The 27,714-nt window shown below is 35.3% G+C and overlaps 1 protein-coding gene across 1 annotated transcript in view; it reads right to left on the bottom strand.

Annotated features, from left to right (window-relative positions):
• Positions 1 to 354: 354 nt before the first annotated feature.
• FSIP2 (fibrous sheath interacting protein 2) overlaps positions 355 to 27,714 on the bottom strand; it is a 103,166-nt gene continuing 75,806 nt past the window's right edge. Inside the window, exons 19-24 of the mRNA XM_053597752.1 lie at positions 18,467 to 18,946; positions 17,176 to 17,276; positions 6,402 to 6,448; positions 5,044 to 5,087; positions 1,913 to 1,982; positions 355 to 491 (exon numbers count right to left, since the gene is read on the bottom strand). Of these exons, the coding sequence (XP_053453727.1) occupies positions 355 to 491; positions 1,913 to 1,982; positions 5,044 to 5,087; positions 6,402 to 6,448; positions 17,176 to 17,276; positions 18,467 to 18,946 (879 nt within the window). The remainder of the gene's footprint in view (positions 492 to 1,912; positions 1,983 to 5,043; positions 5,088 to 6,401; positions 6,449 to 17,175; positions 17,277 to 18,466; positions 18,947 to 27,714) is intronic.

The raw sequence follows: 27,714 nt of genomic DNA, 5'->3' as shown, positions 1-27,714 counted from the left end.
ATAGCTTGGTTTTCTTCTCAATTTGATGACAGTCTAAGTAATAGCATCCTCTAAAAATTTAACAAAAAATCTAAGTTCATTTTATAGTGGGTGCTGTGAGTTATCTGGTTTGCTGCTCATGCTTTTAGTCACATAGTCTCATTGCACACAGGTAATACTAATTATTAACATCTTATATCAAAATTCTTACCAAAAACATTTATTAAACCCTTCTTTTACCCAGGTGCCTTTTTATAATTTCCTTTGCTCTCCTTTTCAGTAGCGTAAGAATCACCTTATACGACACTATGTTATGCTTTAGAAACCATTTTATTTATTAGAGAAGTAAGCATATTTAAATCAGGTAAAGAAACTTCAGTGTTCATCCTGGTGAGGTTGTGAAGAAGATTTAGAAATGGTAGGGTTAGATCTAGAAAACACCTTTGACAGAGCTGAAGATACCTTTGCTAGCATTTTAGATCCTTGTTTGGAGATACTGGGCTTAGGAGTTTCTGTGGACAAAGCAAAAAATCATATGAACTTTTATTAGACATTTTAATTGAGGCAGTAATGCTATAGCATTACTGATTTAAAATTCAAAATTTGACATTTATAAAATAAGTCATAGAATTTATAAATCATTTGCAATTATATGTTTTATTTGATTATTCCAACATGCCTATGAAATAGGAAGAGTGATATTTTCATTTTTGGATACTGAAGTTGGCAAGGTCAAATACCTTGTTTATTGTCATAAGAGTAAAATGTGACCAATCTGGAAATGGGTCCAGACTTTCTGACTTTCTTGATTTCATTATGTCCACTGTACTATAAAACCTCTCTGGTCAGGTATGCAAAGTGCAACGTCTACCTCTCTTTTTCTAGCTCAAAACTCTCTGAATATGTCTAAGGAGCTAAATAAAAAAGTAACTTTCAATTCTATACCGTGAAGATGACTATTTCAGAATGCTCAAGTGAAATTAAGAGTATATTTAAAACATCATAACTTCTCATCTATTTTGAATAAATTTTCCATTGACTAGTACAAAGTAATTATTTTTGTCACATGAGATATTACTATAGAGATAATAAAAGAGTCTCTATTAGGATTTTTTTGACCCACTCATTCAGCATGTGAGGCTTTCAGAGAACATCATTATCTCAGTATAGCAAAAGAATTATTATGTATAAAAAGATATAAATAATTATTTACATACTTCTCTGATACTTCATGATAGGTTGTGATGGGATATGAAAACATACAGAATACTAAAAACCCTATTTTCTTAATCACAGTACATGACATTTTAAAGTCTGGAATTTTCATATAGAACTTTCATATGCAGCTTCTCTTGAAACATTGGAAGACTTGGCAGCAATGTAATATGCCAGTGATTAGAGCTGATTAGTTCTTTCCACCTTCAGAGGGCGTCTGCCACCGCTAGTGGTCCACAGGGCCCTGCTCAAACTGTAGCTCTTGTTTATTGTGCCTATCTCACTTCTATAACCTTTTGAGTGTGTGAACTATGATGACGTTGAATAAACTTAGACTTTGAAATCAGACAGATTTGTGTTTGAATCACAGCTCTGCACCTTACTAGCTGTGGGATGACCTTGGATAACTTACTGTCATTTTTCTCCTTAATATTTTCACTTTTATCTTTAACAAAATATGGATAGATGGTGCCAAATAAATGTTAGTTAACTATCCTTTTTTCCTCTTGGTGTGAAGTTAAATCAGGAGAACTGTATAATACAGAGAAAGTTACCATTTATATAAATATTAATAGTTAGAATATTATTTCAATCCCACATTGATAATATGCAAGGGAAGCACCACTCATTCCAGGAGGCTAATAAACATTCTAAATACAAGTTGAGGCAATTGAGAGTTTTATTACACTAATTGTTAAAAGGATAATATATCACGTACCTGAAATAGCTTCCTTTGAGGAAGATGCACTGCCAAGAACATCCTTGGATCCTTCAAAGATGGTGATAAACTGCCAAGGCAAATTAAAATACTAACTTAGTCTTTAATTGGACAGTAAATGCTAGATATACACAGGAATCCTCAAGGGATGAAGCACAACCATAATTGCATCTTACATTAAAGGTATGTGTGCTCTAGAGTCTCAAAAATTGTTCTGTGACACTTAGGCTCATAATTTTTGCTTGACATGTAAATGATAATCAAGGGCTCAGCCATGTTAATTCAATAAAAAATGTTGGCCTTACTGGCCCTTCCCCACCATTGACTGAATCAGGATAAGTTACAAATCCTTTTCTGAGAATAGATATAATAGTAAGGGGAGAAGGAAAAAGTATGTTCACTTCATAACCTCTAATTTTGTTTTATGGAAATCTTAGCCACTGTGGGGTCTGGAATAAGAAAGCAATTGTGTGTACCTTAAAGTGGCTGGGAACATAGCTCAAATATTGACTTTACTCTACAATGTAGACTTTTATCATTTCCTTGAATGCAGCAACTGCAATTGTACCAGAAAGTCATGAAATAGCCTGAGACAGGTGGTTGGACTTCAGTGTAACTATTCTAATATGTTATCAGTTAAAAAAGGAAGTGAAATAATCAGTGAGGTGAGGCCTATATACATGTAACATAAGAGAATTGTGTTGTGTACAGATCATGTAAAGACTGACAGACACTATTATTAGAGTTTAACCATACTTCTTCTAAGAGGACTTGAGGGGGCTTATGAATTAAGCTATTACAAACAAGTTACCTGAAAAATAAAGTATAATAAAACAGAGGCAATCTAAAATACTGCTTCTTAAGCTTGACTTATACAATTGAGGCATCTGTGAAAACATATTTTTTTAAAGTATGAATCCCTGGGGCCTATAACAAGGTTGGAGCAGATAATTTTTTTTTTTTTAATGTTGCATAAAATGGTGGTATGGGAGAATTAGAACTGAGAATCCCTGATCTAAAAGCAGAGCACAGATTCTATCACGTGTCTGGGAGGAGTAGTTATGTAGTTGGCCATCTCTATCTGTGAGTTTGGCATCCATGGATTCAACCAGCCAAAGACCAAAAATATTTTTTTAAAAAAGCAGATGATTTCATGGTCATAGAACATGTACAAATGTTTTTGTTCTTGTTATTCCCTGAGCAATGGAGTATAAAAAACTCCTTTTTATATTCCTACTCTCTGTGACTTTTTGCAGTGTCTCTGGCTCTCAGAAACCCCCTTTTCTAGCTCCGTGGTTAGAAGGCCATGGCTCTTGCCTCCCTGTGTGTGCTGTCTCAAACTTCTCATGACTATAGCCACCTCCAGGGTAAAGTGCTAAGAAAAAGCAGAGAAAAATATACCAGGTACAATCAAAACTCTTAATGCTACTGAGGACCCCTTTCATATTTCCTCTATTCAGACAGAATTTTCTTTTAGAGTTTTAAGTGCTGTCACAGCAGCCTCTGCTCCCACTACCATGCAGCTTCATGACTAAAAGTTGACATGAGGCAGGGCCCATAGGGGAGAAACAGTGGGAAATAAAGTGGGGAGTCCCCCTGCCATATGCCACATGAAACTCCTCTTCAACAAAGGTCAGAAAGCAATTTTTTTTTGATCTTTATTCTATTCACTCCATCTATGCAATTCCAGGATATGAGCTGCCCTGAGTCTGAGCCAGGAAATAGTCAAAGAAAAAATATCCAGGAAACTCACAATATTACTGGTTGTTCTTTTTAAGTTTTGGTCTCCCTTTCCAAATCCCTATTATTTATTTTTTAGAATCCTTAACAGCTTTCCAAAGTTTTAGTTGTCATCAGTGAGAAAGATAGGGTGGAACATGCTAACTCTACCTCGCTTGGTAATGAGGCATGAAATATCCACTTAGTTTTATCATGGAAAAGGTAGCAAATGAGAAAAATGGCAAAGAATGAAAAGAGTTCACATTAGCCAGAAAATCCACAAGACACAAGGAGTATCAATAGGTCTCTAAACTAGGACCTTGGTGTCTCCCATTTATTGTTGTTATGATTTTGCTTTTTGGAAAATGTGGCTTAAGTGAGTATGAGGGTGTTAAATGGGTATTTTATATTCTTAAGTGAAAATTAAGTGGAGAGGGAGACTAATCCATGATATTCGGAAATTTGACAAAAATTATCTTAGGCAGGATTTTAAGAATGAGTTGTAAAAGTTGTGCTATATGGAGATACTGAGAAGCTACTGGATAATTGATGGATAATTAGATGATTGGGTAATTGTGTATGTAGAGGTGGGAAGTCCTGATTGAATGGTGATTAATTGAACCAAGAAAAAAAATAACGTGTTAAAAAGCAGAAAAGGTAACCAGGTGTTGTGGTGGGTGCCTGTAGTCCAACTCTTGGGAGGCTGAGGCAAGAGAATTGCTTGAGCCCAAGAGTTGGAGGTTGCTATGAGATATGATGCCATAGCACTCTACTGAGGGTGACATAGTGAGACTCTGTCTTAAAAAAAAAAAAAAAAAAAGCTAGGAAAGGATCTGTAGCTTTAATTCCTCATTGGAAGATGTAAAAAGAATTAAAGAAAAGGACATTTCATGGGTTCACACTGTGGAGTAGGCAGGCTTTTTTGAAAGCCTCCTGTAAAGACTCAGTCTTTAGGAATGCAGGCAAACAAGTGGAATTAGCACTTATTTCCTGCAAGGAATGCTCCTCCATCCTTGAAGTTTCTGTTCTATCTCTACCTTCCCAACTCCCTTACTTGGGTCTATCCTCTCTAGACTTTTCCTCTGAGAGTGAAGGAACAGAGCTAATAAATGGAATCATTCTTAGGTGCTAGAAAGAATTAGTGCCTTACTCTGCATTTAAACAAGGAACACCAATTTAACCAAAAGGTAGGAATTTTGATTAAGAGATTTTCATGTACCAGGGACAGACCTCAGCTTGGGGGAGGGATCTGGTTGTGGAAGAATTGTGAATAAGGTAATGCAAAGAAATGTGAATAAGGTAATGCTTCTTAAACTCCCTTGAATCATACCATATAGTCCCTGATTGGACTTTGAAAATTGGGTTACTCTGAATTAGACCCCAATGTATTTTTGGCTCCTAAAAACATTTACCTTAACACTGTTGGCATGCTCTAGATTTTGTTTCTGAGAATTTTCTGTGGAGAAAAAAAGGAAAATAGTCTTGTTCTGAAGCATATACACTTACTGACATACATCTGATCTAATATTTTTTTCTCCTAAGAGTTATAGACTAGGCAGATACAAGTTATTATTTATAGTGTATAGGCAATGGGAATAAGACCACAATAGGTTGAGAGTGCTAGAGTCTTGAGACATGTCTTAGCTCTTCACCTAGGCACTATGAAAGATGGAGTGTAATTTAGTAGAAGGGGCAGGCTCTTCAACTTAGTAGCCATGCATCTACCCACAGCTATTTGATCTCTGTGCACCTGGTTGTTTACCTGTAAAATGAGGGCATACTCCTCAGATGATTCCTAAGAGCACTTCTAGGTGTAACATTCTTTTTACATGCCTAATTAAAAGTCGAATTATCTTGTTATGTCTTTACTTTGGGATGAGACTAAATTTAGGGGCAGAAGATCTGGGATCCAGACTAGACTCTGCTTTTGACTCTGAGTAATGTACGAGTCACTGCCTCACTCTCAGCTTGAGTTTCCTCATCTATCACATGAGCAGAGTGTTATGAGACAGTTTCTGTAGAAGTCTTTGATTCCACGATTTAGAGATCATCAGTGATTATTGTGTTTGTAATATGTTTGTACACTTCTGGCATACTTAAGTGCTAAATGAATTATGTAATAAAAAAGATTTTAGCTTCCAAATTAAGAGACTGTGTTTCAGTTGCAATTTGATTCCGAAACTGCTTTATCGTAAACATGACTCTCTACCTCTTGTATATGCTGTCCTTGTCAGACCACATTGGTCTTCTGAGGTCTCAACAAATAGAGAACTAAAAGTCCTTACACATAGTGAAAGGAGTCAATACTAAACAAAGATAAAAAATCAAGAAAGTGACATCTATCTGTAGCAGATGTGAGCAAATTTAATGTGAGCAAATAAAGTGAGCTCTGAGAGCCTTTTTGCACAAGCTTATAGAGCTAAGCTATGACAGAAAGGAAGTATAACCCTTCAAGGAAATCGTTAAATCCTAGTAGCATGAGTTCTGACCCAGATATATACATCTGATCTTGTGGATATTTCCCACAAGATACTTAAATATAAATTCATAATAACACCCCATATATTTGATACAAAAATAATTAATGAAATCTTACAGCAATTTAGCCTAATTTTAATACCTGAGTGAGGTAATACTAGGACTTGCAAAAGTAGATAAACTCACATTTAAAAAAAGTATTAACATCAAGTTTTATACTAAAAAAGAGAGTAAAGTAGTAAATAAAGTTTCCTTTAGAATATTCTGTAATTTAAGATAAAAAGAGTCCAACCTTCTAATATTTTAGCACGTCCGTCTGTTTTATATTCTTCAAAATCACTAAAACAAAAGAAAAAGCACATCATTTTCAATGTATTTACTAAATGAAGAAATTACAGGTTAAGTAAAAGAACAGTCTTTATACATATAGGAGTAAACCTGTAATAGTATACCACTGAGATTCCAAATCAAATTCCAAACTAAATTCCAAATTTAGTTTTTCCTGTCTTAATTTTTTAAATATTTATTTATTTATTTTTGAGACAGAGTCTCACTATGTCACCCTCAGTACAGTGCCAAGGCATCACAGCTCACAGCAACCTCAATCTCTGGGGCTGAAGCAATTCTCTTGCCTCAACCTCCCAAGTAGCTGGGACTACATGTGCTCGCCACAATGCTGGCTATTTTTTAGTTGCAATTGTCTTTGTTGTTTAGCTGGCCCAGTCTGGGTTCAAACCCCCCAACCTCGGTGCATGTGGCTGGTGCTGTAACCACTGTGCGATGAGCACTGAGCCTTGTCTTAATTATTTTTTAAGTGTAAAGTACTGTGACATTAACTACATTCATATTGTTATGCAACCATCACCACCATCCATCTCTAGAACCTTTTTATCTTCCCCAACTTAAATTCTATACCCACTATCATCCCATGTCCCTCTCTCTCTACCCCTGAAAACCACTATTCTACTTTCTGTCTCTATGAATTTGACTACTCTAGGGAGGGACCTCCTAGGAGACACAGTATTTGTCCTTTTGTGACTGACATTTCAATTAGCATAGTGTCTTCAAGGTTCATGCATGTCAGAATTTTCTTCCTTTTTAAGGCTGAATAATATATTCCCTGAATGTACATAAAACACATTGTTTATTCATCTATTGATGGACACTTGTGTTACTTGCAATGTTGGTCTACAGGGAATAATGTTGCTGTGTACAAGTATCTGTTTCAGTCCCTGCTTTTGATTATTTTGGCTATATACCAGATGTGGAATTTCTAGATTATAGAGTCATTCTATGTTTAATTTTTGAGAAACCATTATGCAGTTTTATACAGTGACTGCAACATTTTAAATTTCCACCATAAACGCACAAGGGTTCCAATTACTCTACACTTCTATCAACACTTCTTTTTTTTCTTTCTACTATCCCCTCCAATCCTCCTCCTTCCTCTTCTGTTTCTTTCCTTCTATAGTTATCCCATTGGGTTAAAGTAGTATCTAATGATTATGATACACGCATGTGTTTCCCCAATGATCAGTGACATGTACCACCATTACACGTGCTTTGTTATTAGCAATTTTTATATCTTCTCTGGAGAATTGCCTATTCAAGTCCTTTGCACATTTTTAATGCATCCATTTTAACTGTTGCAGAGTCTTAGTTTTTTTATATATATTCTGAATATTAATGCCATATTAGGTATATGATTTGCAATATTTTCTTCCATTCCACTGGTTGACTTTTCACTTTATTTATAGTGTCCTTTGAAGTACAAAAGGCTTTAATTTTAATGAAGTACAATTTATTTTTTTCTTTTCTTGCCTATACTTTTGGTCATAAATATCATTCTCAAATCCAATGTCATGAAGCTTTTCTTTTTTGTCTTTATGTAAGAGTCATATGTAAAGTTGTTGCTCTTATATTTATTTATAAAAATAATTTCACTTAGGTGTGGTCTATAGGCCTTTCAATGTGCTGCTTTTTCTTTTCTTTTTTTTTTCTTTGGGACAGAGTCTCACTTGGCCACCCTCAATACAGTGCCTTGGTGTCTTAGCTCACAGCAACCTCAAACGCTTGAGCTCAAGTGATTCTCTTGCCTCAGCCCCCCAAATACCAGCTGGGACTACAGACACCACCACAATGCCTGGCTAATATTTAGAGCTGGTGTCTCATTCTTGCTTAGGCTGGTCTCAAACTTGTGAGCTCAAGCAATACCCCTGGCTCGGCCTCTCAAGTGCTGGCATATAGGTGTAAGCCACTGAATCTGACGATCACTTTGGGTAGTATTCAGATCTTAATAATATTAAGATTTACAATCCATAAATGTGGAAGGTTTTTTTTCCATTTATTTGTGTCCTCCTCACTTTCATACAGTAATGTTTTGTAGTTTTCACAGTACAAGTTTTTCACTTCCTTCATTATATTTACTTCTATTAATTTTATTCTGTTTGATGCTAGTGTAAATGCAATATTTGACTTTGCTTTCCTGTTTAGATTGTTCATTGTAAGTGCAGACAGCCCTCAATTTATAAATATCCAAATTACATACATCTGACACTTACGAGCAGAGGCTATTACAATAAATTCCTAAGTTACAAACATCTGACTGACATATGATTTGCACTTCGGAATGGAGGCTTCTACAAGTAATAAATAATTGTACCTGTTCCAACTTATATACAAATTCAAACCTATAGAACCTATCTTGTTTGTAACCTGGGGATTGCCTGTACATAGAAAAACAATTTATTTGTATGTGTTGATTTTATATCCCGTAACTTTGCCAAATTCATTTATTAGTTTTAAAAGGATTTTTTTCTGGATTTTTTTTGGGGGGGGTTCTACATATATGATAATGTCATCTATAGACAGAAAACATTTTACTTCTACCCTTTTAATTTCTTTTTGCTTTTTCTTGCCTAATTTCTCTGGCTAGGACTTCCAGTACTATGTTAAATGGAAGTGGCAAAAGTGATACTCTCATTTTTTTTTATCTCTGATCTTAGAGAAAAAGCCTCCTTTCTTCACCACTGAGGACAAATTTAGGTGTAGGTTTTTTATACATGGCCTTAACTGTGTTCTTCTACCTCTAATTTGTTGAGTGCTATTATCATGAAAGCACTATTATGTTGAAATTTGCCAATTTTCCTACATCAATTGAGGAGTGTGTGTGTCCCCTCCATTCTGGTAATGTGGTATATTATATTGACTGTTTTTTGTATGTTGAAACTCTTTTACATTCCTGGGAAAATTCCACTTGGTCGTGATCTATAAGCGTTTTAATGTGCATCAGTGTTCATTGGTGATATTCATCTATAGTGTATTTTTCTTATACAGTTTTCATATGGCTTTTGTATCAAGGTAATACTGGCCTCATGATTTGGAAGTATTTCTTCCTTTAAAGTTTTTAAAAAAATGTTGAGAAGGGTTAGTGTTAATTCTTCTTGATAGAATTGGCTTTGAGCTTTTTTTGTTGTTGTGGTTAGGAGATTTCTGATTATTATTCAATATCCTGACTATCTGTAGATTTGCTCAGATTTTTCTAATTCATCATGATTCAATCTTGGCAAATTGAGTGTTGCTAGGAATTTCTCCACTTCATGCAGTTGATCCAATCTTGTAGTTGGCATACAATCTTTTATAGTATTCTATTAGAATACTTTTTATTTCTAAACTGAGTGGTAATGTCCCTTCTTTCACTCATAATTTTAATTATTTGAGGCTTTTCTCTCTTTCCTTAGGTGACCATGTTACAGGCTTCTCAACCTTGTTGATCTTTCTGAAGAGCGAATTTTTGGTACTATTGATTTTCTTTTTCTAGCCTCTATTTATTACTCCTCTAATTCTTATTGTCTTGTTCCTATTAAGTTTACTTTGTTATTTTTCTAGTTGGTGAAATGGTAAAGTTAGACTATTGATAAAATACTTTTCTTCTTTTTTTAAATTCAAATGTTTTTATTACTGGATACTTTGTATATTGCTTAAGTTGGGACTTTTAGTGTGGTCATGATCAGAATGGTGTTCATTGTACCTGATATGCAATTTTTTTTACCCTGCCCCCTCCCCCTTTTCGGTTTCCAATGTCTTCTACATCTCTTTATGCCCATGTGTACTCATCATTTAGCACCCAATTATTAGAGAGTACATGTGCTATTTGTTTTTTCATTCTTTGGATATTTCACTTAGAATAAAGGTCTCCAGTTCTATCCAATTTTCTGGGAAGGACATTATTTGATTCTTGTTTATAGCTGAGTTGTACTTCATGGTTAATACACACTCATGCATGTGTATGTACAGTAATCTGTTCATAAATTGATGGGCAATTATGTTGACTCCACATCTTTGTAATTGTGAATTGTAATGCAATAAATATTTAAGTATAATTTTTTTTGATAAAATATACCTTTTGGGTATATACCTAGTTGTGGGATTCCTGGATCAAGCGGTGTGTCTGCATGTTTTTCTCTGAGGAATTTATGTACTGTTTTACATGTAGGTTTTTCATCCATGGCCTTAACTGTGTTCTTCTACCTCTAATTTGTTGAGTGCTATTATCATGAAAGGTGTTGAAATTTGCATTACATGGAGGTTATTTTAATTTGCTTATTTGTATAAGCATTCCTATCTTTCTACATCCACACCAACATCTATTGTTTTTGGACTCTTCAAAAATGTCCATTCTGACAGGGATAAGGAGGTATTTCATGTGGTTTTATTTGCATTTTCCCTGATGAACACTTTTTGATAATATGTCTGTTAGTCATTAGTCTTATCTTCTGTTGAAAAACTTATGTTCATGTCTTTCGCCCACTTTATAATGGGTTTTTCTTTTCCTTGCTGATTTGTGTGAGTTCTTTGTAGATTCTGGATATTAGCCCTTTATTAGACGTATAGTTTGTGAATATTTTCTCCCATTCTACAGGTTTTCTATTTACTGTGCTGGTTATTTCCTTCACTGTGCAGAAGCTTTTTGATTTAATTAAATGACCTCTATTTTTGCTATTCTTATATTTACCTTGGGATCTTAGTCATAAATTCTTTGCTTAGGCTAATGTAAAGAATAGTTTTTTCTGTTTTCTTCTACAATTCCTGTGGTTATATACCTTACATTTAACTCTGTTATCTGGCAGTCCTCAACCTCTTTGGGACCAGGGAAGACAGTTTTTCCATGAAGGAAGTGGGGCTTGAGGGAAGGTATTAGATTCTCATGAGGAACTTGCAACCTAGATCCCTCATGCGACCGGTTTACAGTAGGGTTTGTTGCTGTTTGCCTCCATTGACTTCCTTGGAACCTGGCTGAAGCTGAAGAGGTAGGTGTAACAAATAAAGATTCTCACACTCAGCTATTGCCGGAGCAATAACTGATGAGGCTTGGAGAGGCAATCACTCTGACCAGCATAAAGACACACCAGGGGAACGCCACCTAGTCTGAAATCTCACCAAGCTTTTTATTGTTTTTCCACAATCATTAACAATATAGCATTAGCTGATTTATCATGATTACTTAGGAGTCAAGGAAACTATGTCACCACATGTGACCTATGGGTGGTCTTGTGTAAGACCTAAGGGAAATAATGTATAAGGGAGTGCACAAAGAGCCTGGGTTAGAATTATACATTTAGAAGGTAACATATATTGTGGAAGGGAGGAGATGTTTGTTCCCTTTTAATCTATACTGCTAATCTATTCCATCCAGCCCAAACAGCTGCTTTCTAATCTAACCTTTTAATGTATTCAAAACCGGTTAAGTGTTTTATTCTTATGGTTGTATTCAGCTTTCAAGATAAGGAGCCAGATTCTTTCATTTGAATCCCTCACAAATGCTTTACTGCTTTTTTTTTTTCCAATTTTTCCAGCCTGCCTCCACAGGGTTCATACTCCTATGAGAACCTAAGGGTGTCCCTGATCTGACAGGAGGCAGAGCTCAGGTGGTGATGTGGGTGATGGGGATTGGCTTTAAATACAGATGAAATTTCACTAGCAACCTTGCCACTCACCTTCTGCTGGGAGGCCCAGTTCCTAACGGAACACAGACTGATACCATTCTGCATTCAGGGTTTGGGGAACCATAGCTTTTATCCATACAAACATTAATGTTTGTATATGCTGAGAGATAGGGGTCCCTTTTCTTTCTTCTGCATTTGTCTATCCAGTTTTCCCAGAACCATTTATTAAATAGGACTTCCTTTCCCCAGTGTATGCCTGCTTTGTGAAAGATCAGTTGGTTGTAGGTAGATGGCTTTATTTCTGGGTTCTCTGTTCTGTTCTAGTGGTCTACTTCTCTATTTTTATACCAGTACCACAATATTTTGGTTACTATAGCCTTTTAATATAATTTCAAGTCACATAATGTGATACCTTACACGAGCTTAACATTGCTTTGACTATTTGGGCTTTTTGTTACAAATGAAGCACAGAATTATTTTTTCTAGATCTGTGAAATGTAATGTTGGTATGTGATGGAAATTGCATTGACATCTGTAAATCATTTTAGGCATTGGAGATTTTAACAATGTTGATTCTACCAGTCTAGGAGCATGAGTTATTTTCCCATTTGTCTGTGTCCTCTGGAATTTCTTTCCTCAGTGTTTTGAAGTTCTGCTTGTAGAAGTCTTTCACCTCCTTGGTTAAGTATTTTCCTAGGTATTTTATTTTCTTTGTAAGCTATTGTAAATGGTGTTGAGTCTTTGATTTGACTCTCATCTTGACTGTTGGTAGTACATAGAAATGCAAGTGATTTATGTACATTGATTTTGTAATCTGCGACTTTGCTGAATTCATTCATTAATTCTAGGAGTCAGTCTTGTGGTGAATCTTTAGGATTTTCTAGATATAAGATCATCTCATCACCAAATAGGGTACTCTCACTTCTTTCCAATTTTGATATTCTTTAATTTTTTCTCTTGCCTGATTGCTCAGGCTAGGACTTCCAGTACTATGTTGAATAGAAGTGATCACTGTGGGCACCCTTGTCTTATTACAGTTTTTTAGTTGAAATAGTTTTAGCTTTTCTCCATTTATTATGATGTTGGTTATATGGCTGTCATACATGGCTTTTATATTTTTGAGGTATGTTCTTTCTATGCCTGGTTTGTTGAGGGTTTTTATTAAGAAGGGATGCTGGATTTTATCAAATGCTTTTTCTGTATCTATTTATCTTGGGATTTTTTTTTTTTTTTGCTTCTGCTTATGGGGTATGTCATATTTATTTATTTGCATATGTTAAATGATCCTTGCATCCCTAGGATGAAACCCACTCGATCATGGAAGAATATATGTATATTCTATGGTGTGCTGTTAATTCAGTTTGCTAGTATTTTGTGGAGGATTTTTGTATCTATGTTCATTAGAGATATTAGTCTGCAGTTTTCATTTTTGTTTTGTCTTTCCTGGATTTGGCATGAAGGTTAGACCGACTTTGTGGAATGAGTTAGGGACGATGCCTTCCTTCTCGATGTTATGGAATAAATTTTGTTGGATAGGTACCAGTTTTCATGGTATATATGGTAGAATTTGGCTGTGACTCTGTTTGGTCTGGGTCTGTTTTCTCATTGGTAGATTTTTTTATATAATTGTTTCAATCTTGCTTCTTATTGTCTGTTCAAGATTTCTGTTTTTTCCTGATTTAAGCTTGGGAGGTCATGTGTTTCCAGAAATTTGTTTATTTCCTGTTTTCCGGTTCGTATGCATAGAGACTCATGTATATTTATGGATAATATTTTGTATTTCTGTGGCATCATTTATAACATATTTTTCATTTCTGATTGAACATATTTGGTCCCTTTCTTGTTTATTTTCAGTTAATCTAGCTGGACAGCTATCAATTTTCTCTATCATTTCAAAACACAACTTTTTGTCCATTGATCCTTTGTGTTAGTTTTTTGGTTTCCATTTTGGTCTCCCCTTGAGCTTTGTTACTTCTTTTTTCTGCTGGCTTTGAATTTAGTTTAGTTTTTCTTTTTTTTTCTTGCTCTTTGAGGTGTGACATTGTCTCGTTAATTTGTGATCTTTCTTGTTGATGTAAGAAAAGCTAAGGCTATGACTTTCCTTCTCAATACTGATTTTGCTATATTCATAAATTTTTCTATGACTTTCCTTCTCAATACTTATTTTGCTATATTCATAAATTTTGGACACTTGTGTCATGAATGTCTTGAAAAATGTTTTGATCTGCATCTTAATTTTATCATTGACCCAAGAGGATCATTATGCAGAAGGTTGTTCAATTTCCATGACTTTGTGTAGATTTGAGTGTGTCTCTTGGAATTGATTTCTAGTTTTATTCTACTATGGTCTGAAATACATGGAATGATTTTGACTTTTCTGAATATACTGAGACTTCTTTTATGGCACAACACACGTATCTTGGGAAGTTCCTCATGTTCTGATAAAAAAAAATGTATATTCTTCTGTTAGGGGTCATATGTTCTGTAGATATCTGTTAGATGCATTTTCTCTAGGGTCCTATAGACTAATCACTAAGTCCAGTGTTTCTGTGCTGATTGTCTGCCTGGATGATCTGTCCAGTTCTGTTAGCAGAATGTTGAAGTTCCTATAAATTATGGTCTGCTGGTTATTCTTTGATTAAATGTAGTAGCATTTTATTTATGAACCTGTGAGCTCCTGTGATAGGTACATATATTTTTATGATTGTTACACCTTATTGCTGAATTGCAGTATCTTTATTTATTTATTTACAATTGTTGATTTAAAGTCTATTTTATCTTAGATTAGCTATTCCTGGTTGCTTTTGGTTTTCATTTGTATGAAATATTTTTTTCCACCCTTTTACCTTGAGTAGACACAGAATCCGTACAAGTTAAATGAGTTTCATAGAGATAGTAGAACTTTGGGGTATATTTATTAGTCCATTCAGCCAGCCTATATCTTTTCTTTTTTTTTTTGAGACAAAGTCCAACTTTGCCACCCTTGGTAGAGTGCCATGGCATCATAGCTCACAGCAACCTCAAACTCTTGGGCTCAAGTGATTCTCTTGCCTCAGCCTCCCTAGTAGGTGAGGCTATAGGTGCCCACCACAATGCCCAGAAATTTTTTTTTTTTTTTTTTTTTAGAGATGGGGTCTTGCTCTTGCTCAGGCTGATCTTGAACTCCTGAGCTCAGGCATTCTACCTGCCTCAGCCTCCCAGAATGTTAGGATTATAGGCATGAGACACTGCACCCAGCCTATATCTTGCCTATATCTTTTTAAGGGAGAATTGCAACTGTTTACCTGAAATGTTAGTATTGATATGTGAGATACTCTTCTGTTCATCCTTTTGAATGATACTTAGTTACTTTGTTTTCTCTCTTCTGTAACTGTTTTGTAAAGGTTGGAAACTTTAACTTTGGGGTGTTTTTAAATGGTACTGATTTTTCTTTTCCATGTATAGAGCATTTTTAAGCATTTCCTGTAGGGCAGGCATAGTGGTGACAAATTCCATTAGTGTTAGCTTGCCTAGGTGAGACTTTATTTCTCCTTTCTATAAGTTTCTTAGGTTTGGAGGATACAAAATTTTTGGCTTGTAGTGATTCTGTTTAAGAAACTAAAAACAGGACCCAATTCCTTCTGGCTTTAAAGTTCTTTGCTGAATGGTCTTCTGTCAATCTGATTGAGTTTCCTTGGTAGGTAATTTGTTACTTTCATCTCACAATATGTACGATTTCCTCTTTCACTTTGACTTTGGTCAGACTGATTCATGTGTGAATTTTTGATACATCATTGCCACCATCAAGTATCCATTTTAAACCATAATTTGTTTAAACCATAGATTCAAACTATGCCACCATCACTTATCCTGAGCTCCTATTCAGGTGAGACAAAAGTAACTTCCTCAGGAAACACATAGATGTCCAGAACATTGCCAACTAGTGTCATGTATTCTGTTCTTTTCACCATAATGGAAAAAAAAAATTAAAAACCTGGGAATTAACCTCTTTATCCCTACATCCCTACTGTAATGTACCATGCTGTGAAGATGTTGAGCAAGGTAAAATCCAGAGACTTTTTTTATTTTTTCATTTTTAATGTGGTGTTTCATTGACTGAGTGTGCATTTGGCTGCTACCGATCTTTGGCTTCCAGCCTCTTTTGGGGGATAACATTGATATAGTCAGTTTGTAGTTGCTTATTTTTTGTTTCTATGGGAAAACAAGAAGCTGGGTATCTATCATCTTACTCCGAGTTTATTTTTATTTATTATTATCTGTGCCCCCTCTCTACTTTGCTGATATAAACAGAGAGGTGCTTTCATTATTAGTTATGTATGTTAAAAGAAATATTAATATCATAAACACTGTAATGTCAAAAAAAGTAATAATCTAATCATGCTAAATAGAAAAAAATGTGAACATTTTCTCTGTATAGCCAGTGTTTCTTGTGAGATAACAACACACCTCTTTTGCATTATATTTTATAAACTTAAGAAAAATTTTAGATGTTTTAATTGTTCTTCATAGAGTTATCAGATTCCACATCTACTGTGCACTTTGTCCCCTCTGTCCCTTCTGTCATACAGTCCATATTTTGTGTCTATAGTCACACAAACTTGTATTGTCATCTGTTCATGAAATGCTAATCATTCTTAAAGCCCACATCAAATTCTTCAACTTTCTATAATTCATCTCTGAATGATCCAACTTACAATTCTCCCTCTCTTCTTTGGATTCTTTTTATAGGAAGTAGACATTAGAATATTTGGCTTATTTAAGAGAGCTGTTGCAAGAAGTCTTTTGTCCTGATAGTGCATATGCCATTGCCTACTTAGTGCCAGTCTTTCAGGTTAAAAAATACCCAAATATATTAGCAAATACTCAATTAAAGACATGGTTTCTCTAGAAACATGTCTCAAAACAAGCGTGTAGAGGCCAGGTAACTAAAAATAGGGGAGCAGGTGACAAGAGGAAGCGTAGAAATTTTCCACAGTGGGAAGCCAAAGGAGGGCAGAATAAGTGAGGAAAGGGTCGACACTGAATGCTTGCTTGGCTACAGTTTTACCAGGGCCCCATTCTTCTCATAAACCCTGTTTTAATCTCAGATTTCTTCATTTGCATTGCCTTAATTTTATGTACCTCATAGATGAAAGGAGATCGTCTTGGTTGTATGAAGATAAACTCATAATTCTATGTATGTAGTAATGTGTAGGTTCAGTAACAAGATTCTTTTCTTCTTTCTGGAAATGCAAATCAGATATCACACAAAGTGAGTTTGATATGTACTTTCTCATTTTGGGACTTTTTTATGCAGTCTAATCTACACATAGAAAAAGTTTTAGAGAGTACTGAAAAGGTGGTTGTATCCTATAATTATAAATAAAAATGTCTCTTCCAATATAATTCTTTTGAAATTTCTCAGTGAAGATGATTTAAATTATGATATTGGTCTTTGAGTACATTTTAAACATAAACCTAGAACAATGTTTAAAGAATCTAATTTTCCATTTATAAACTTAAAAGTATTTTTAATCATATTTTTATGAGTTCAAAAGCAAAAAGAACAGAGATTCAACTCAACACTGACCTATTAGGAAGGTTTTAAGGTCTATTATTTTAAAAAATACTTCAGTCTATTTGTTGGGAAGTCAGGATAGTTATGTCTCTGTTCTTTTCTCTGGTTTATGTCAGCTTTTGTGTTCACCTGGTGCTGTCATCAAATGAATAATCAAAAAATTGTTTTACCAGGAAATTTTGAATCACATATTCTCCAAAAACATTTTATGATATAGATATTTGGACAGAAAAAAACCCAAACCTCAAAGGGTTACCTAGGCCTATATTATCATTTACATGTTTTGAGTTTATGAGCTAATTGTAGGATGTTATTTAAAAATTTAATTAACTTTTTAAGCTTGGATAAGTTGACTAAGAGACTTTTAAGAAAAAGTTGGCTATGTAACTTGCCCAAAGGTCACTGAGCTATTGAGTCAAAGTTAGCATTCAAACACAGAAGAATCTAAATTTCCATGGATCTTGTTGTATTTCCACCTATCTCAGCCAAACTTCTTGAACTGTTCTACTGGCATGAGGATCTCCATACAAAATTTCAATGAGTATTTACTGGTCAAAAACATAAAAGGGCTGGAATCTGTTGTTTTCAGTAATTAGCTTACATTTCTCTCTACTTTTCCCATTTTCTTTTTCCCATGGGCTTCTAATTAATCTAGGTTTCTATTCATTATCTGCTTTCCCTCAATTGAGTTTCATGGCTGTGTCTATGAAGCATTTCCTTTATATTGTAAATATCACCAAATATTAGGAGGAGACAATTCATTTTAGTATTCTTTTGCATCTAATCAAAGTACATTCTTGGACCAAGTTTGTGAAACTCTCCACCCTTTTACTGATAGCCATGTTTCTCACTTACCTTATACTGTGGCTTTTTCTCCCAAGAAGAGACTGTTTCAGGCATCATTTTTGTTGTGGCCATGTCAAGCTCAGCAACAGCTCTTTTAACATTTGTCTCATTAGATTCTATTATCTGATTTGAAATTGGTTCAATACTTTCAATATTTTCACTAGATATGTGACAACATTTACTTAGTGACAAGAATTTTTTCAGGCTGTTGGTGCTTGGAGTTGGCTTAGGAGAAACTTTGCTTTCTACTGGCTTGTTGACCTTTTTCACATGATTTATAAATTGGTCTTGGGCAAACACCTCTCCTAAAATGACTTCTTCTTCCTCAGAATTTGCTTCCTCTTCTATGTAATCTTCCGCATTAACTTGATCAATATCATGAGCTACTAAGCGAATAATAAGATCTTTTTTGCCTTGAACATCTTTTAAAAGCTCCACCTTGCTAATATCAGGCTTTCTTATATTCTGAAATGAGTTTCTGCAAACAGCCTGAAATTAAAAATACAATAATTATCTTTTTAAAAAATATGTTTCAATCACTTTTCCTGTAGTTCTATGGTGACATAGCAATTTTTTCTGTGATTTCTGATTTCAATTTAAGTTATATGTTCAAATTCCACTTATTTGTATATTAGCAATATTTTTAAATGAAGAAATAAATTAAAAATCATAAATAATATATATTTTTAAACTTCCCATTGCTATGAGGGAATAAATTTTAAGGTTACATTGTTCTCACTCCCAAGGTAAAGTTTAAGCTGTAGGAGGGTCCTCTACCCCAGGTGGGGTGTGCTAAATACCCTTGCATGTGCACAGTAGGTGAGATCCTACCAAAGACCCTCCCTCTTCCCACCAATTGCTTGCCTTCCCCTCTTCTCTTTCTCCTCACCCCTCCCTATTGCTAGACTATCTTTGTGTTTCATAAATAATACTTTTTGGAGCTCATCATTTCTTTTACATTCAGATATATTAATCTATCTTACTCCAAACATAACTTACTCCAAAAAACAGAGGAAGGTCTAATATAGGTTCTTTTTTTGTATACAATTTATGTTTTGTTGCAAAAATAATTTAGTAACTTTATATTTTTGTCATTTATCTTGAAAATCTTACAACAGAAAAACATGATAATCTAATTCTCCTAAATCCTCCGTAAACAATTATAAAGAAATCTAACTACACATATATTCAAGAATAAAGGAAAGAAAGCCCCTGATTTTGACTTCTAAAAATAATGAATAGCCAAAATTTTGGTCTTAAATTTTTACTCCCTATTTTTCCACTACTTATCTTTTAGATATATTTTCCAAAAGACTCCACATTTCTTCTTGTTTCCTTAGTTGAACTGCAATTTTCATTGTCAATGTTAAATACAGATCAAAGAAAAGGTAATTATAATTAAATAAGTTCTCCATTTCTATAACTTTTGACTGTGCCACAGAACCTAAAAATTGATTTAACTTAATAGTATTACACAACTTCCCTTTGTAAAACTGTAAACAAATTTTCAGAAATTGATGCTTTAAAGAAATATTTGTTGAAATGAAATCATTGAAGAACTACTTTAAAAAATTAAAATAATCAATTTTGAGTATCTCTGGTAGTAGATAAAAACAATGGTTTAGAACATACAAAATCATTTTACATGGCTTTGGGTTTTTTTGCCATGTGTGGTTTCAATACGCACATGTCTAGGGTGTTATGAATATAAGTATCTCAACCATGTAACTATAAGATTTCTAGAAGAAAATGTTGGAAAAACTCCTATAGATATCGGCCTAGGGAAGGAACCTCAGAAGCAATCACAGCAACAACAAAAATAAACAAATGGGACCAGATCAAATTAAAAAGTTTCTGTACAGCTAAGGACACAATCAATAGAACAAATGGACAATCTACAGAATGAGAGAATACCAATATACAGCAAGATACTCATATGCTATACATTTGACAAAGGGCTGACAACCAGAATCAACAAAGAACTCAGGCAAACTAGCAAGGGAAAAATCAAACAACCGATTAAAAAGTGGGTAAAAGGGAGAGAGGGGAAAGAAGGCTGACTGGGGGCAGCTATTATCAGAAGCTCCCATCTAGAAGGAAGAAAATTAGACTGAAGTGAACTTGAAGTTGCTGGCATTGGGAGGTACATCAAAAGGAGAAGAAATCAAAGCACTCAGCAACCCCATTGAGACAAACTGAGAGAAGAGAAAAGAGGACAGTTACGGAGCAAATTACTGGAGAAGCCAAAATAGTGGAAGGGTAAGAGAACCCTTCCGCCCCCTGGGGGCTCTCTGAGCAATGATCCATGGGAGCTGTCATCCCATGGGAGAGTGCCACAGGGGAAGAAAGACCCATTTTTCCTGTATCTAGGAATATGTTCCTCTGGGTCCCCTCCTGCATGGCACAATATTGAGCAATTTTGACCCAGTCACACTGCCACAATCCATCCCCCTTCTTTCTTGGGCTGCCCTACAGACTGCTCCCTGCAGAGGCCTACTTTCAAGTATGGGCGAGTTGGAGTGCTAGCCAAGCTCAGAAGGAGCTTTGAACCCTACACAGCTCCCATAGCAACTGGGTAAGTAAAATTTATAGAGGCCTCTTGCTCTGTCACTAGTAATAAGCAGGGAGGAAAGGGAGACAGGTCCTGCACCTTCAATGTGTCTGGCAGGATCTCTGAGAGACTTCTGCATTGTGTGGCCCAGTGAAATGAACGCTCCCTGCCCCTCCTTGTAGGAGGAAATCATGGCTTAATTTCACTAACTTTGGTAAGGCAAGGTCTCGCCTGAGTCTCCCTCCTGCTGGGGAAGGTGGAGCTTTCTCTATCCTCTGGAGTAGCAGTAGGCAACATCTGTGCCCAGCAAGGCTCTTCCTGATGTTTTGTCCCCCAACCTCCCTCCTGCTGACTTGAAGAGGGATGGGTCCAGCCTCAGGCATTCCCACTCTGGGAAATTCCTTGGTAGCAGACAGCAAGCCATAGATCTCCCTCCCCCAAGCATGGGCAAAAGCCACAGCCTGGACTTTGGTGAATTTGTTTGTCCATGGGTCTGGAACTATGGCTGGACAGTTCAGCAAGCCATGGATTCCTCTTCCCCTACTGCAAAGCTCCAGAATTTTGAATATGTACCATCCTGCACTCTGGTGAAAATAGGCTCTGTTAGTTTGTTTAAGGGTAGGACTTGCACTTGGACTGGAACAGTTCAGCTTGCTATCCAGGAGCTGCCCCTGGTCTGTGTCACCTGGGGGTTCCTGCCTCAACTACATCCTGCCCAACCTGGAAATAGCAAGACCAGTTCTCAAAAACCTTCACACTTCACAGCCCTAAGGGGTAGCTTTCAGACGCTGTGTGTGTAAGTGGCAGCTCATTTGACCAGTCAGCGGTGAAGGGGAGTGATTAGCTCTATATCCCGGAGTCTCTGGATATGATTCTAGCCTGACAATTTTAGTTTCAAAACAGATCTGGGTATTGCCTAAGGCACTCCAACGAGATTATCTCCCAATAACAATTTAGGGACAACTTAACATTCTGGCTGAAAAATTAGAATAAATATATAAATAAACTGAAAGTAGACATGGAGAGGAATCAGCAGAAGAACCCTGAAAACATGAAAAATCAGAGCAGGTCAACCCCTCAACAGATATCAAGGGAGATTCAGCTAAAAATGCCATCCATAGAGAAATTATTGAAATGACAGAAATAGAATTCAGAATATGGACGGCAAATAAGATGAATGGAACTGAGGAGAAGATGGAAAAAGAAATCCAAAAGGAAGTCAAAAATATATCTCAAGAAATTCATGAAATTGAAGACAAAGTCACCAAGGATCTGGACATAAAATTAAGAAAGATATAGCAGAATTAAAGACATTGAAAGAAGCATTCACAAAGAGTTTCAAAACACAATAGAGAGTCTCAGCAATAGAGTAGAATATGGACAAGGTAGAATATCAGATATCAAACACAAGACTTTTGAACTAAGCATTGAAAGGGGGAGGAAAGTACAAGCAGAACTATCACTGAGAGAAATACAAGAGTATACCAAATGCACAAATTCATGAATTATAGGGATTCCTGACAGAGAAAAAGAGAGTCATAAAAGTATGGGATCTCTACCTCAGGACACCAAAGTGGACATCCCAAGGACTGCAAGAAACCCAGAGATTCATATACTAGGTAGTTTCAGAATCCCAGCACAATTCAATTCAAACAAAGCATCTCCTAGACACACTGTAATTAACTTGGCCAAAGTCAAAATGAAAGAGAAAATTGTTTCCTCAGCCAGATGTAAGCAACTTTTTACCTGCAAGGGGGAAAAAATCAGGATGATAGCTGACTTTTCAGCATAAACTTTTCAATCCAGAAGAGGGTGGCCATTTTCCTTTACTCTTCTTAAACAAAACAATTTTCAGCCCAGGATTATGTACCCTGCTAAAGTAAGTTTCATATTTGATGGAGAAATCAAATCTTTTATTGACATGTAAACATTGTGCAATTTTTCTGCAATTCTGCACCTCTGAGGAAGTGCTCAATCTTCACACTGACTAGCATAATGGACCACCACCAAAGTAACACATACAGAAATGAAAGGACAAAACCTATCTTCCACAATGGGACAAGTGATAAAACTAAGTAACAGACAGCCACAAAATAAGAAGAAAATAACTCCACCATATTTATCAATTCTCCGAATAAATGTGAATAGCTTGAATTCCCCACTGAACAGGCACAGGCTGGCTGACTGAATGAAAAAGCACAAGCCTAATATATGATGTATTCAGGAAACACATCTAACCTCTAAGGATAAAACAAGACTCAGGATGAAAAGTTGGAAAACAATTGTTTAGGCAAATGGAAATCAGAAGAAAGCAGGGCTGTTATCTTATTTGCAGATACAATTGGATTTAAACTACCAAAAATAAAGAAAAATGAAGATAGACACTATATACTGGTCAAGGGAACAATACAAGAAAACATTTCAATCCTAAATATTTATGCCCCAATTTAAATGCTCCCTTGAAAAATAAAATGAACACTAACAGATCTGAACAATATGATATCCTACAACCATAATACTGGTTATTTCAACACTCTACTGACAGAACTGGACAGATCCTCCAAGCAGAAGCTAAACAAAGAAGTAATGAACTTAAACACAATTTTAGGACAAATGAGCTTAATAGACATATAAAAACATCCCATTCCAATAAAACTGAGTATATGAACAACTCTTTAGCCTACATGTTATCCTCCAAAATTGACCATATCTTAGGGCACAAATGAAAACTCAAAAAATTTCAAAGAATAGAAATTATACCTTGTGTCTTTTTGGACCACCATGGAATAAAAGTAGAATTAACTCCAACAAAAATCTGCATTTCTACATAAGATCCTGGAAACTAAACAACCTTATGCTGAATGATAGTTGTGTCAAAGAAGAGATAAAGAAGGAAATCATTAGATTCCTTACACAAAAATGAAAATGAAGCCACAAGGTATCAAAATCTGTGGGATATGCAATGCCTGTCCTAAGAGGGAAATTTATTGCATTAAATGCCCACATTCAAAAAACAGAAGGAGGACACATCCACAACCTAATTAACCATCTCAAGGAGTTAGAAAAGAAGGAATAATTTAATCCAAAACCTAGAAGAAGAAAAGAAATAACCAATATTAATCAGAATTAAATGAGATTGAGAACATAAGAACCGTTAGGAAGATCAGTGAAACAAAAAGTTGGTTCTTAGAAAACAGTAATACAATTGTTAAACCCTTGCCCAGATTAACCAGAAATAGAAAAGTAAGATCTATAATAACCTGAATAAGAAATAAAAATGTGGAAAAATAACAGATTATCACTGAGAAACAAAAGATCCTGATTACCACAAAAAACTCCATGCTCAGAAATTTGAACTTTGAGGGAATGGACTTCCAAATACCTGGAATCACACCCCCTCCCTAAACTCAACCAGAAAGAAGTAGAAATTTTGAACAGACCAATATCAAGCACTGAAATTACATTAACAATACAAAATCTTCCAAAAAAGAAAAGTCATGGGCCAGATTGTTTCACACCAGAATACTAGCAAACCTTCAAAGAGAAGCTTGTGTCTATTTTGCAGAACCTATTACAAAACACAGAGAAGGAAGGACTTCTTCCTGATATATTCCACAAAGCAAGTATCACTCTAATACCAAAACCAGGAAAGCACCCAACAAAAAGGGAAAACTACTGATACAAAAATATTTAAAATCCTAGCAAACAGAATATAGCTATACATTAGAAAAATTATGCATCATGATCAAGTGGGCTTTATCCCAGCGATGCAAGGTTGGTTGAACATATATAAATAAATTCACCATATAAACAGAAGCAAAAACAAAGACCATGTAATCCTCTCAATAGATGCAGAAAAATTCCTGATACGAACACTTAAGAAAAGAGGCATTGATGGGACAATTCTTAAATTAACAGAAGTCATCTACAACAAACCCACAGCCAATATTGTAAGAAATTGAGTAAAACTGAAAGCATTTCCACTTAGAACTGGAACCAGACAAGGAATTCCACTATTGCCACTGCTATTCAACATAGTGTTGGGAATGCTAGTTGATGTAGTCAGGCAAGAGGATAATATCAAAAGTATTCAAATTGCTCTTTGCTGATATGATCTTATACTTAGAAAACCCCTGGGACTCAACCACAAGGCTCTTAGAAGTGATCAAGGAATATAGTAATGTCTCAGGATACAAAATAAATGTGCACAAATCAGTGGCTTTGATATATTTCAATAACAGTCAAGCCAAGAATCAAATCAAAGACACAATACCCTTCACAGTAGCTTCTAAGAAAATGAAATACCTGGGAATGTACCTAACAAAAGATGTGAAGGATCTCTCCAAAAAGAATTATGAAGCCCTTAGAAAAGGATAGCAGAAGACGCAAGAGGGACTTTGCCTAACAAATGTAATCAGTGTAACCTGGTTTCTTGCACCCTCAATTAATCACCAAAAATAAAAAAAGAAAAGAAAAAAAGAAAAAGAAATAGCAGAAGACATTAATGAATGGAAGAACATACCATGCCCATGTCTGGGAAGAATCAACATTGTTAAAATGTCCATACTAACCAAAGCAATCTATAGATTTAGTGCAATCCCCTTCAATGCACAAATGTCATACTTTGAAGCTCTTGAAAAAATAGTACTTTGTTTCAGATGGAACCAGAAAACAACTCAAATAGACAATGCAATTCTAAGAAATAAAAAAAAAAAAAAAAAAACAATCAGGAAGCAGGACGTTATCAGACTTGAGGTTATACTATCATTCGACGGTGATCAAAACAGCTTGCTGCTGCCCAATTCATAATAGCTAAGTCATGGAAAAAGCCCAAGTGCCCATCGATCCACGAATGGATTAATAAATTGTGGTATATGTATACCATGGAATACTATGCAGCCTTAAAGAAAGATGGAGACTTTACCTCTTTCATGTTTACATGGATGGAGCTGGAACATATTCTTCTTAGTAAAGTATCCCAAGAATGGAAGAAAAAATACCCAATGTACACAGCCCTACTATGAAACTAATTTGGGACTCTCACTTGAAAGCTATAACCCAGCTACAACTTAACAATAGGGGGAAGTGGGAAAGGTGGGGGGTGGGTAGAGGGAGGGGAATCGGTGGGATCACACCTGTGGTGCATATTACAGGGGTATTTGCGAAACTTGGTAAATGTAGAATGTAAATGTTTTGGCACAGTAACTGAGATAACGCTGGAAAGGCTATGTTAACCACTGTGATAAAAATGTGTCAAATGGTTAAAAAAAAAAAAAATTGCAAAAAAAACAAAAAAAAAACAGCTTGCTGCTGGCACACAAATAAAGATATGGAATAGAGGAGAGAACCTAGCGATGAATCCAGTCACATATTGCCATCTGATCTTTGATAAACTAAATAAATGCATGCACTGGGGGAAAAAATATCCCTATTTAATAAATGATGTTGGGAGAACTGGTTAGCCACATGTAGAAGACTCAAACTGAATCTATACCTTTAACAATTTACAAAAATTTACTCTTCCTATTTAAGAGATTTAAATTTAAGACACTAATAAAAATTCTAGAAGAAAAGTGTGGGAAAAACTTAACCATAATGGCCTGGGAAAAGATTTTATGAGGAAGATCCCTTTGGCAATTACAGTAACACCAAAAATAAATGAATAGCACATGATCAAACCAAAAGCTTCTGTACAGCTAAGGGCAAAACAACTAAAGCATACAGACAACATTAGAATGGGAGAAGATATCTGCATGCTGGAAATGTGACAAAGGGCTGATAACTATAATCTACACAGAACTCAAACTAATCAATAAGAAAAGAGTCAAGCAACAATTCTATTTAGAAGTGAGCAAGAGAATTGAACAGAACATTCTCTTAAGAAGACAGACGAATGGACAACAAACAAGAAAAAATGCTCATCATCCCTCATTATCAGAGAAATGCAAGCCAAAACCACCCTAAGATTATCACCTAACCCCAGTGAGAATAGCTCACATCACAATGTCCCAACCTACGATGCTGGCATGGCTGTGGAGAGAAGGAAACATTTTACACTGCTAGATTGCAAACTAATATAGCCTCTATGGAAAGAACTATGGAGAAACCTCAAAGCGCCAAAAGTAGACTTTGCATTTGATCTCACAATCCTATTAGTAGGTATCTATCAGAAATAAAAACATCATTTTACCATAAGGACATTTTACACCAGAATGTTTATTGAAGCTCAATGCACAATCACCAAAAAGTGGAACAAACCAAAGTGTCCATCAACATATGAACGGACCAATAAACTGTGGTATATGTATACCATGGAATACTACTCAGTCATAAAAATTATGGAGACTTTACACATTTTGTATTTACCTGGATGGAGTTGCTAATGAGTCTTGCTTAAAAAAAAGAGTACTAGTGTAGAGCTTTACGTTTGAGAATGAAAATTATTTTAGATTATTCTATATATCCTGATAGTCTATTAACTGGCCCTTAAATTTTATATAATTTAGTCAGTATAATAAAAGTTTTGTATAATTTATTCAAAATTTGTATGATAACTGAATTATACAAAATTATTTCTTCTGCATTTCAAATGACAATTATAACTTCAGTCAATCTGATTTTACTGTTAAGAATATGTTCTTACATTTTCATTTCCTCAAAAAAAAGACATTTTGTAAAAAAGATATTTAAATATTTATAGCAGCAC

This window comes from Nycticebus coucang, chromosome 7, assembly GCF_027406575.1.
Source record: "Nycticebus coucang isolate mNycCou1 chromosome 7, mNycCou1.pri, whole genome shotgun sequence".
NCBI lineage: Eukaryota > Metazoa > Chordata > Mammalia > Primates > Lorisidae > Nycticebus > Nycticebus coucang.
This window is presented reverse-complemented; position numbering and strand designations above follow the sequence as displayed.